The 13106-nt window shown below is 45.3% G+C and overlaps 1 protein-coding gene across 4 annotated transcripts in view; it reads left to right on the top strand.

Moving 5' to 3' along the window:
* The window catches only part of LOC147421501 (Prefoldin chaperone subunit family protein), a 96918-nt gene that overhangs the window by 45567 nt on the left and 38245 nt on the right, over positions 1–13106 (top strand). For 3 of the 4 annotated variants that reach the window (XM_086502432.1, XM_086502433.1, XM_086502435.1), the window contains exons 2-3: positions 9473–9532; positions 9616–9783. The exons of the other annotated variant lie outside the window; for it this stretch is intronic. In XM_086502432.1, the coding sequence (XP_086358558.1) occupies positions 9473–9532; positions 9616–9783 (228 nt within the window). The remainder of the gene's footprint in view (positions 1–9472; positions 9533–9615; positions 9784–13106) is intronic. 4 annotated transcript variants of the gene reach the window in all.

The raw sequence follows: 13106 nt of genomic DNA on the forward strand, positions 1-13106 counted from the left end.
TTCGGTCACAGACAAAGGAGTCAGCCTTGCAGGCCCCACAATATAGCGGCACCAGAGGCACATTGCCTGATCAGGCGATAGAGTTGGGACGGTTCCGTCGCCCCCGGACGAGGGGGCCATCTCGACACCGACCAAGACTACGACAAAGGATCCACACCATACTAGCACGATAGGAGCTGAGGAGTCGCTAGAGTGCATGGAGGACATTGATGTTACTTTCGGACACTTATGTTAATTTTATCTTTTATTTTAATTCATTTTATTTTGTACCTAGACATTGTATTAGATCGACCAAGATTGTATCAGTGTGGTCTCATAGGTCTTTTTGGCCTTTTGAAGATGAAACGTTTCATTTCATTTCTTTCTCTGCCTACTGCTCGCCTCGCCGCCGCCTACTGCCCACGGCTCGTGCTACCCCTCGCGCCCGCTTGCTGCCCACCCACCACTGCTTTGTAATGCTGTTGTCCAGCCTCTTCAGCCGCACATCCACACCATACACACATACACACACATCTACGTGCGTGCACACAAAATGGCATTCCATTGCATTGACGCATCCCTGATCGACCGTGAAGACAAGAGAGGAACACCGGCGGAAAGATGACCGAGAAGGAAGAAGTCAGGAAGGAGATGAGCAAATTGGAGGACAAGATCAAAGACAACAAGAAGATCGTCGATGCCTCCATCATCAACATCATAAACGGGCTTGTGAAGCTCGAGAAAGAAGTGGAGAGCCTCGCCAAGGAGAAGGAAGCATGGAAGGAGGAGGAGGAGAGAGGAAAGGAGAAGGCGGAATGGAAGAAAGAAAAGGAAGAGTTGAAGGAGCAAATCGAACTCCTTCGTGCTTCTATCGCATCCCTCACTCCCGAAGAAGGAGAGATCAAAGCGGAAGTCAAGGAAGCCCTCAGAGAAGAGATCTGTCACGTGAACATCTAACCCTATGTGTATGTGGACAAGCTACTTCAGATCCAAGGTTCATGTCATCTTAGGAAGTGTTTTGGTACCTTTGTGAGCCTGTGCGCAGGCCGTACATGTGCAGGCACTTAGAGTAGTTGCATATCCTCTGGTTGCACACATCATGATCATCATCATTACAGTCAGTAGCCATCATGAGCATTTTACAGTGCACAGAACCCATTTTCCCTATTTTAGCCATTTTTAACTTATTATTAATAAGTGACTGTTGGGGAAATGTGTAGGGCAAATTTGCTAAGCTCTATAAAAGAAACCTAGCGCTAGCACTTTCTGGCAGAAGAGGCAGCAGAGACCTAGCATCTGGCAATGCACCTTCTCAGCAAGAACCGGCATGAGACTCAACATTTTCAGCCACAAGACAACGTGGCGTTTTGGTACTTCCCAGATCAGCCAGCGTTTTCCAAATTCCAGCCCTAGCGTTAGCAGATTGTAGAATCAGCCCTAGCATTAGCAGATCCCAGAATTCAGGCCTAGCGTTTTTGCAGTTTGCAAAAAAGGACAAGCATTTGCCACACAGATCCGTGGCGTTTTTGGTTGCAGATCAGCCTCGGCGTTATGCAGATTCGCGGCGTCAGATCAGCTTATTGCATCAGCGTTTTCAGTTTCCAGCACTTGCGACTCCGCAGTAGCAGCCCCAAATCTCGCAGATCTCACCTTCCCGCAGCAGATCCTCGCCGCATGGTCAGATCAGCCAGCGTTTTCAGATTCAGCCCGCTGTCCGCAGATTTCAGCATCTGCATTTGTAGCGCATCACCATCGCCGTCCACGCCGACATAGTGTTAGAATTCAGCATATAGCAGATTTGCAGATTTCAGCCCCTAGCGTATTCAGTTTTCAGCCCGTCTCGTCGCCGTCATCATTGTCGTTGACATCGTCAACAAGTCCATTGCATCTAGACCATTGTACCAGATTTGTGCAATTAATAGCATAGACCTCTCTCGCCATAGAGAGTGAGGCCCTTGGAGGAGGGTTTGACAATGTTCTGGTGTCGTATTCTTCTCTCTCTCTCTCTCTCTCTCTCTCTCTCTCAGTCTCAGCACCTTCATTCACAGTGTCATTCACTTTATTTGTGATCATTTGCACTCTCTCTCTAAAGGAACGGAAGGCTCTCCCTTCTGTAAGTAAAATGAACCCTTGAGCATAGTTCGGAGCACTCATCTTGAGCAAAGTTCAACATTCACTTCTGTTGCACCTTACAAGATCACCAAAGCCCTCACCGCAAGCATCAAAGACAAATTGGAGGCCGCCATGGAGGGATGGGTCGAAGTAGTCAAGAAGAATATCAAAAAAGAAGGAAAAGAGGAAGCCCAAAAGGATCAGGCGCTCATCACATATACAACCATCGAGGAAGAGAAGATGCGACAAGCCCGCTGTCTCAACATATGAGTGAGTGGCATCAAAGAAGAGGAGGGATCCACACCCGAGAGCGATGGGGAAGCCTTATGCATGAAACGCGGGTACAAGGAAGAAGATGAGCTACCCTTCTCCAAAGCTTGGAGAGCTGGCAAAGACTTACAGAAAAGAGCTCTTGTTCTCCAATTCGCCTCCGAGGAGTGTCGAGCTTCCTTCATCCGAAAGAAGGTCGTCTTGAGAGGGCTAGATGGCCCTCCTATCTACCTTGACGACGACCTCACGGAAATGCATACCTAGAGTCAAAAAAGCTTGCAAAGAAGGGAAGAAGGTAGTATACTGAGATGGTAGGGTCATCATTGATGGCAAAACCATAGCATAAAAGGACTCGTGGCCTGTTGGACACATGAGGAGATTCATATTGCGGTTTGGAATTGCAACGGGGATCTATGGACAGGCTTGAGGAGGTGATGAGAGGACGGGACCTCATTCTCTTGAGAGAGACACATGAGAGCCCATAGCGGAGTCTATTAAGGATTCATGGCTTTGAGTGAAGGTCTTCACATCTATAGCAAGATACAAATTGCTGCACGGAACCCACAGGCCCGTTACCTTTGGATCCCCTTTGAGCTATCACACGGCTGGATCATCGACATTGCCCCTCTGCTTCTTCACCCCTTCTTGCTCTAGGTTTGCTTCTAGAGAGACGAAGAGGGATGGGGAGGAGAGACCATCCCCATACACATGCTCGTCATATGAGATTATGGGGTGGAGAGACCATCCCCATACACATGCTTGTCATATTAGATTATGGGGTGGGGGAAGTCTTCCTTATGGGAGACTTTAATGCCAGGACATGCCATGACCCACTAGTGTGAGACATACGACACAGAGGACCCGGTGGCACTGCACGCCACACAAGAGGAGGCTACCATGAGAGATTCAGCAGACACGGATCGCATCAGAGAGTACGGTCATCATTCACTCAGATTAGGCTCTTAGCACCGTCTCGTTATCTATAAGGGGATGGCATAGTGGCCCACTTCAAGGGGGCCGACGTGCATACCACATGGAGTCACAACCCGGGGGGGGGGGGGGAGGGTGGGAGTACCGTGGACTACATCATGGCATCTAGAGAGGCCACCCACTTGCTTAGCTCTTTAACCATCCCACCTATATTTATTGGAGCCGACCACACCTATCTCAGACTCTCGCTCACTGGAGACACCATACCCTCCACACCACTGGAGACACCACACCCTCCACATCCACGACACGCACCCCACACACCACAATCCATTTCACACATGAGCTAGCCCCCTTATATTCGAGAGAGGTCGAGAAGGGACTCCTTTTACTCCACCCTTCTACGCCACTACCCATGCTTACCTCCCACATCACATCTGTCCTTCAGACATCAGCGATTAGCTCTTTGCCGACTGCGTTCGCAATGGGCCCTTGGAGAGATCATTGATCGACAGGCCAGACGCCAGATGAAGACACTGAACGCCGAAAGCAACTAGCTTTCCAGGAGGCACAAGAGCTAGAGCTATACCGTTTATTCATGAGCTTGGACAGTGCCACAATACCCGCACCGCACCCTTCAAGAGCCACGATCAACGACTCCTATTGAGGGTCCACAGGTATGGCATGATTATGTAGAGAGACTCTATGAGGTGTCGTTGCCTCCGATTCCACAGCCACTCGGGCCTCGACCCACGAGCTCTTCCTTCTTCACAACTAAGATGGTCAAAGGCCATCCACCGCCTACATCACCGCCGATCTTCAGATCATGCACGACTACATAGTGAGCACCTCATTTACACAGCTGCCACTATAGCCTCGTTGATTGCACATGTATTCAAGCGGGTTATAGGGGAGGGCTTCCCAGAGGAGTGGACTCAGCACACCATTGTGCCAATCCACAAATCTGGAGACACCCTGGACCAAGGGAACTACATGACTATCATGATTGGCCATACAATGGCCAAACTGTATAAGGTAGTACTTGAGGCTGAGCTTAGTTCATACGGAGAGACTGCCTACCGGTTCCTAGCTAGGCCAGGTTTAGGCAGATTGTCTCCTCCATCGACTATATCTTCGTTCTACGCCACCTTGTTGACGGGGCAAAGGTGCGGAAGAAGAAGCTTTATTACTGCTTTGTGGATTTTTGCAAATTGTTTGACACAGTCCCACGGAAGAGGCTCTCTCGGCGACTTAAGAGTATGGGGATACCATGATAGATGATATGGGCCTTCTATGCTCTCTATGAGAGAGTGATTGGGAGAGTTCGTTGTCCAGGCGTATTGAGTCTATTGCTAGCACCATTGGTGTTAAGCAAGGATGCCCCCTCTCCCCGACCCTCTTTGGATTCTGCATCGACGAGATCTCCGACTATATCTTACAAGCGGGAGGGGCATAAATAGACCTAGCAGGTACTCCAGTCCACATTATGGTATATGCTGATGACATTGTTTTGATTTCAGAATCACGAGAGGGCTTACAAAGCCACTTGAGCTCCTTGGATGAGTTTTGTACACACAGAGGATTGACAGTGAACCTACTAAATTCACTAATGCATAGGGAGACCCGGGGGAAGACCAAGGTGATGATCTTCCACACCTCTAGATCAGTCCGGCGAGCGACCACATTTAGAGCAACAAGTTGACCAGTCGAGGTGGTGGTACAAGACCAGATAAATGATGTATCCTTTCAATTGAAGTTACTAGACACTTGGCGGATTCATAGTGCATTTTATGTGAGTCTATCTATTGAGACCTTTCAAAGGTGCAATGCTAGTGGACATGGAGCTTGGCGAGCAACCAGAAGTGGAAGAGACAGAAGAGATCCTCATTAAGTCGTGGTGCACAAGGAAAGGAAAGTGAAGGTGAGCTGATACTATGGTATTTGGTCAAGTTCAAGAATTACCCTGCTCTTGATGCCAAGTGGATGGAGGAGGAGGACTTAGCAGATACGCCTCAGATATTAGAGCTTTACCTTGAAGCTTTTGGTTTAGCACCGACTATTCCAAGAGTTACCGATGAATCAACAAGTTGAATTGGATGCGGTGCAGATTGCACAAGAGGGGAGTTACTCCGCTCCTTTGTCACAGGTTGCCTTGATTGGAATAAAGTCGCTAATTTCTTTGGGGATTTGAGGGAGATTGACAGGCTGACAATATTCTGTTAGTGACTTTATGTAAAGTACTTTAAAATGGGAATTCCAAAAATGAATCTATTGCATGCGCTTTCTCATGTGTGTATTGTTTGAGTACGTGTCTGAAAGATGAAATGACTGCAATGTTTTATCTTGGTCTCCCGAGGGGTCATGTGAATGTTATAGTAACAAGGTTTAGTAGATCAAGACATCTCTAAAAAGGTCAGCGTGGTTTGGATGTGATTGCTAAGTAAGTTACAATGATCACGATTCTCATCTAAGATCTCGACGCAGATAGTATGAATGTTTAGTAACTGCCGTCTTCGTGCAAGTGCTGGATATGTATGGTCTAGTCGTCGTTACTTAGAGTCAGTGTCTACTGAACTAGTTTTTGTCCGATGTTTGTTTTGCAGGCATAATCGAGGGTGATTACAATTCTTTCAAGAGGGGGGGGGGGGGGGGGGGGGGGGGGGGTTATTTCACAAAAGATGACTGGCATGGCCTAAAGGATAGAACCGGTGGAGGGGCCTATACCCTATTGGAAGGAAGGAGAAGTTTTTACCAACTTGCAAGTTCTGGCTGAGTGGCCCAAAAAGGGTTAGGTTTAAGAACCTAACCCTACCAACTTATCAGAACTTGGCCAAGGTGCCCAAATCCTTTAAATTTAAAGCAGGATGCCACACTTGCGCAGAAGATGATGACGTGGTACTTCCATACAGACTGGCCCGCTATTTGAGGAACTGCTATGTGGAAACTCTACGGATTTCGTGATTCGCGTTGGGAGTTTGGGACACGAGATTTTGGAGATTTTGGCTCTGCAGCTTTTAGAAGTGAAGCTATTCATTGTTACTGCTTTTGTGTTTGGCTGAGGGCCTTTATAAGTGTGCCCAGTGCCCTCTTCTGCTGAGATTAGCTTGGGAGCAGTGAGAGGAGGACTTTTGAACATTGTACCTTGTGAAGCATAATTAAAGAAATACCGAGAAGAGGCACCAGTCTTTGGGGCCAATTCATCTCGATGTAGATCTACGCCTTGCCGTGTCGATTCTTCTCTTCTCCCTCTCTTGTTTAAGTCAAGTTTGCTCAACTATTTGCAGTATCTCATGTGTGTTGTAGTAGATCTTTGGCTTGTAGTGTCCAAGCCTAGTACAAACATACGCGACAAAATTGCAAACAACTGAAGTAAAATGTGTGTGTGTGTGTGTGTGTGTGAGAGAGAGAGAGAGAGAGAGAGAGAGAGAGAGAGAGAGAGAGAGAGAGAGAGAGAGAGAGAGATGAAATGAAGTGTAATATTAACGTCTTCAAAAGACCAAAATGACCTATGAGACCAAAAGGTTACATGTGGTGAATCTAAAACTAGATCTGGGTACAAAAAGTACAAAGAACTGAAAAGAAAATAGTGGGTAGGGGTGGGGTGAAAGCTGATACAAAGGGGATACAAAGGGTGAGCTGATACAATGGAGCTCTCTGACAGTAGAGGCATCATATACATATACATCAATATCCAAAAGGCTACAGAGGTTCAATATCGTTCAAGGTAAGCACTCTGTCGGGACGGCTCATATGTCACCGGTATGGTATGGATCCTCTGTCGCAATCTGCATCGATGTCGAGAGGGCCTCCTCATCCGTGGGCGACGGGTGGGCGACGGGACCGCCCCAACTCTATCGCCCGATCAAGCAGTATGCCTCTGGTGCCTTTGGTGCTTCTATGCTGTGGGAGCTGCTCGAACTCCTTGGTCTATGATTGAAAGAAATGTGTAATTTGCTGTTGTCGCTGGATCTCTCTCATTGTGCCCCTCTTCAAGAGGCCCTCTCTGTGTCTGCGAATCTCCACCTCCTCAATAATGGCTTTGAGTGTCAAAATCTGGTCAAGAGTCGAGAAACCTCTCCTGAACCCTACCTGTCCTGCTACCCGTATGCCTTCTCTCTCTACCCATCTACTCAACTTAGGCTCAAGAATTGATACATAAAGCCTAGCGAGAGTGTGACCAACCATGATGATGTCGTAATTCCAGGAAGCATAGGATCTCCCGACTTGAAGATAGGCACAATCGCCGATATACTCCAAGTCTCAGGAAAACGCACCCTCATACATGGCTCTGTTAAACATCATAGCAAGAGGCTTTGCAAGCATATCTCTCGCATGAATGAAGTGCTCTGCTACCAGACCATCATAATCCTGTGCTCTTCCCGTCTTCATGTCAATGGCTTTCCTTACCCTTTCAGCAGTAAAGAAAGTACATGTCCCTGGGCATGGCTCTGGAGGGTCAGGCAAAGGTGGCTGCCCCAATGCTGTGTAGAGAGATGTAGCATATTCCCCCCATGTCTCTATGGAAGTGATGGCCGGTGGTGGAGAGTGCTCATGGAAAAGCCTCCATGCCTCACTAGAGTCCTGACTCACAAACAACTGATACAAATCACACTCTAACTGAGATAGGTAAGCCCTCTTCTTTCATTGCACTAGGCGACGAAAGATAATCCGTGACTGTCTATGTGTAGTAGTACCCATGAGCACCTATCTCTATAATCTGATCCTTGTCTCTCTACACACACACACACACACACACACACACACACACACACACACACACACACAGAGAGAGAGAGAGAGAGAGAGAGAGAGAGAGAGAGAGAGAGAGAGAGAGAGAGAGAGAGAGAGTTACTTAGCGCCTGCGCCCAGATTGTTGATGTTCCTAGCATACTTAAGAGATACGAGAGCCTACACATTGCAGCAGATTTGCTCAATCCTGTCCACAAATTGGGAGCTATTTTTCATGGAAATTTTTTTACGATACTTTCCTTGCATAAGACATAGTTGGCTTTAGGGAATCTTTTGAAAAAAATACCCCCAATTTGGTCGTGGGGTGTAAAATTCTGTAAATTTAAGCAACAACATTGCGCTTTTCATTAAGGTGTTATACCTCTGAGCAGGCCTTGTGATTTTATTACTGTTTTATTAATTTGTTTTCTTCATATTTTCGACCTTTGGACCTTAGTGGTTTTTTGGTTGCAAATTCAACTTGTGTCTATCATTGGTGGGTTTTTTGGTGTCAAGTCAACAGGCTAATTAGAGTATTGAACTTCTTCTTAATGGTATATATAGGTTCTGTTTGGAAAGTACATGTCCTTGGGCATGGCTCTGGAGGGTCAGGCAAAGGTGGCTGCCCCGATGTTGTATAGAGAGATGTAGCATATTCCCCCCATGTCTCTGTGGAAGTGATTGCTTCTGGCGGTGGAGAGTGCTCATGGAAAAGCCTCCATGCCTCACTAGAGTCCTGACTCATAAACAGCTGATACAAATCATTCTCTAACTGAGATAGGTAAGCCCTCTTCTTTCATTGCACTAGGCGGCGAAAGATAATCCGTGACTGTCTATGTGTAGTAGTACCCATGAGCACCTCTCTTTGTAATCTGATCCTCGTCTCTCTCTCTACACACACACACACACACACACACACACACACACACACACACACACACACACACACACACACACACACACACACACACACACACACACACACACACACACACACACACACACAGAGTTGCTTAGCGCCTGCGCCCAGATTGTTGATGTTCCTAGCATACTTAAGAGATACGAGAGCCTACACATTGCAGCAGACTTGCTCAATCCTGTCCACAAAGTGGGAGCTATTTTTCATGGAAATTTTTTTATGATACTTTCCTTGCATAAGACATAGTAGGCCATAAAGAATCTTTTGAAAAAAATATCCCCAATTTGGTCGTGGGGTGTAAAATTCTGTAAATTTAAGCAACAACCTTGCGCTTTTCATTAAGGTGTTATACCTCTGAGCAGGCCTTGTGATTTTATTACTGTTTTATTAATTTGTTTTCTTTATATTTTCGACCTTTGGACCTTAGTGGTTTTTTTGTTGCAAAATCAGCTTGTGTCTATCATTGGTGGGTTTTTTGGTGTCAAGTCAACAGGCTAATTGGAGTATTGAAGTTCTTCTAAATGGTATATATAGGTTCCGTTTGGAAAGGCAGCTTTCTTCTCTGGAAAAGTGGTGCATACAAATGAATTTCTGGTACTCATTGTATGGAGTGGCTCTTTGCTTTGTTCCGCAAGTCTCTGCTAGAAGTAACATGGGCCTGACTCTTTGATGATTAGGTTTTGATAGGCGAAGGTTACTATGCTGAATGTTCCGCATCCAAAACTTTGGAAATTTTAGGTAGACGGGGCACATTGCTGGCCTCGCAGATTGCTGGGGTGAAGTCCCAGTTGGCAGATCTTGATGCTGAGGCTTTCTTTTTCAACGAGACTTTTGTTGAAGCCGCTGTGAGTATATTCTTTCCAGTTTGTAAGCACGGTTGGCTGTTTTACTGTTTAGGACGGAGCTATGAATCTTTTTCTCATACTAGGCAAATATTTTGGACTGTGGGGTAAGATGATGTAATGCTTGTTTGGGGAAGGCGTAACGGAGTGTGGGCTGAGTCACACACACTTGCATGAACCAAAAATTGTCCCATAAGCTTTGTGAGCCCTTTGGCATAGTAAGAGTCCGGGCCTGGACAAGCTGAAACCAACCTCCTTACAGGGTAAGTCTTGCCCAGCAAGAGGATATTTTGAAGCAAGTCAACGAGCTTCTAGGAAAAGGTCTAGTACGACCGAGTACTTTGTCCTATTGCTCTTCAGTTTTACTGTTGTAGAAGAAAGATGGCACGTTTTGAATGTGCATAGACTACCGATTTTAAAACAAGATCTCTATCAAGAATCGCTTTCTGATTCCTCGGATTGATGATATTCTCGATAAGTTGTAGGGTGCAAGCATCTTTAGTCGCATTGACTTAAAGAGCGGGTATCATTAGATACGTATATCCCCTTAGGATGTCCAAAAGACTTCCTTTCACACTACCTTTGGACTTTACGAACTTTTGGTAAAACCTTTCGGCTTGACCAATGCTCCTATCATATTCAATAAAATGATGATCGCATTTTCAGCCCACACCAAGCTTTTACAGGAAGGAGTGTTCTTTAATGACATACTCGCCTTTTTGAAGATCAAGGAGGAACATCAAAAGCACTTGGATGTAGTGTTTTAGGAGCTACGAAAGCATGAGTTGCATGTAAATGCAAAGAAAAGTGAGTTCTTTCTCACGGAAATACATTATCTTTGCCACATAGTCTCTTACAACCAAGTGAGTATGGATCCGGCCAAGATCCAGGTGTTACAAGTCTGCCCAACTCCCACTGCGGTACATGATGTATGTAGCTTTTTGGATTGTGTTCCTATTATCGATAGAGGTTTATAGAGGGTTTGCTCATGTAGCAGGACCACTTCATGACCTAACAAGGAAGAAGATTCCCTTTCGATGGGGATCGAGACAACAAGGTGCCTTCGACAGGCAAAAGTATTTATCAAGCCATGGACCTATTTTGATAGTGCCAAACTTAAGGAAACCATTCGAGGTTCATTGCGATAGTACCCCTCCCCAAGGGATATATGAGAGAATTGTACAATTTACTCTTTTATACAATTTAAACATATAGCAAAGTGTGGAAGCAATAATATAGGAGAGGAGTTCTCAACGCCCGATCTAGCATGGAGTTTAAGCCATGAGCCAAAGAGCATCCAAAGATGATACTTAGCAAACTAGTGCTACCCTTGAATGTGTATGAATAAAAGCATACTCAAGAAAATGACCATGTGAAGGGTGAATATACATGCACACCACATTGTAAAAATAGAGAGAGAGAGCGAAGAGAAAAAATGGAGGGTGAAATAGAGTGCATAGATGACATAAGACAATAACAAGAATCTCTAAATGTCACATCTAAATGAAATAGACAAGCCAAGACGGCTTAAGGATGCAGAATTGTATGTCTTGATCTACGAGAAGGGACTTGTGGTTGTGATTCACGCCTTGTCTACCTAGGAGCATTATCTTCTAGGAGCGGATTTTGTGATCAGAACCGATCATTAGAGTTTGTGGTAGTTCCTTACGCAACGGAAACTATCTAAGAAGCAGATGAGATGGGCCAACTTTTTGTCCATGTTTTACTTCCAGATCCTTCATACGGCTGGGAGTAAGAACGTGGCTATGGATGCATTGTCTAGACGGCCAAGGGTGAATGCAATTACTTTTGTATATCACCAGGAACCGGAATCACTTCCGAATTTGTATCGAGACGACCTAGATTGCTCCTCTGTTTGGAGCAAGTTACAAAATGGAGAGAATGAATATTCCTATTCCATTCGGGATAATTACCTCTACCACCACCAAGCAATTTACGTGGCGATGCCATTGAGGAAAGTCATGGATGAAGCACATGCTTTGCCTAACGCAGGTCACTTGGGTATTTTCCCTACGACCTTAACATTGGAAAGATATTTCTTTTGCCCAAGCCTTAAAGCCGACATGAATCGGTATGTGAGGGAATGTTTGGTTTGTCAAAAAGTCAAAGTACCATCGGTATAAGATGCTTGGGTTACGCCAACCGTTGCCTATGCCTGATCAACCTTAGGAGAGTATTGCCATGGATTTTATTAGGGATCTCCCAAAGACTCAGACTGGAAATGATGCGATGTGGACCATTGTGGACAGATTTAGCAAGTAAGCGCACTTTATTCGAGTCAGGAAAACGATCAAACCAGATCATATTGCTAGGGTTTTTCTAGCACAAATTTTCAAGCATCGTGGGGTGCCCAAGTCTATTGTGAATGATCGAGATTCTCGCATGACAGGAAATTTTTGGCATGCTTTGTTTGATAACCTTGGCACGAAGTTGAATTTTTCTTTTGCATACCATCCCCAAACGGATGGGCAGAGTGAGATCACCAATTCCATAGTATTGGATATGTTGAATTTCTATGTGTCGGACAAACAATCTGACAGGGAAAAGTATTTGCCCCTCGTCGAGTACGCATATAACAATACCGTACTTTTGTCTACATGGAAGGCACCCTTTGAGATTCTTTATGGTAAGCCTTTGCTTCCAGCGATCCTTTTAACTAAGGATAAGATATTTGCAGTGGATGAGTTTGTCCGGGGTATGGACACTACCTATGGGCAAGTTAAGAGAGCAATATTAGGCTCTCAGGAAAAACACAAGAAAGCTGTGGACAAGCACACAAGGAATTTGGACTGAACAACCGATCAATTGGTCTTACTCAAGTTTGAGAAGGCAAGACTAAAGAAACAAACGACTCATGAGGAGAAAGTGGTAAAACTTTCCAATCGTTATCATGGGCCGTTTAAGATAATTGACCAAGTGAACGATATGACATTCCGATTAAAGCTAGCGCCTAATTGAAGGATCCATAATCCTTTTCATGTTAGTTTACTCCGGCCATATGTGGGATTGCCTTTGAGTCAGCCTATTGTTGAGGAACCTCCAGAGGTTGAGGAAACAAAAGAAATACTCCAACAGGATCAGATCATTCATCATCAAGAGTGGTCACTAAAGTCCGGAAAGATTATACACAATTATTTGGTAAAGTTCAAGGATTATTCTACTTCAAACGCGCACTGGATGACCGAGCAAGAATTAACATCTTATCCCGAGATTCTGGAAGGATATGTACAAGCACTACAGTTGAGAACAACTATTTAGAATTCAGAGGGATGTTGCTAAATGGAGTCTTTTCTTATTTTTCTGAG

This window comes from Adiantum capillus-veneris, chromosome 27 (assembly GCF_014529385.1).
Source record: "Adiantum capillus-veneris isolate H3 chromosome 27, ASM1452938v2, whole genome shotgun sequence".
NCBI lineage: Eukaryota > Viridiplantae > Streptophyta > Polypodiopsida > Polypodiales > Pteridaceae > Adiantum > Adiantum capillus-veneris.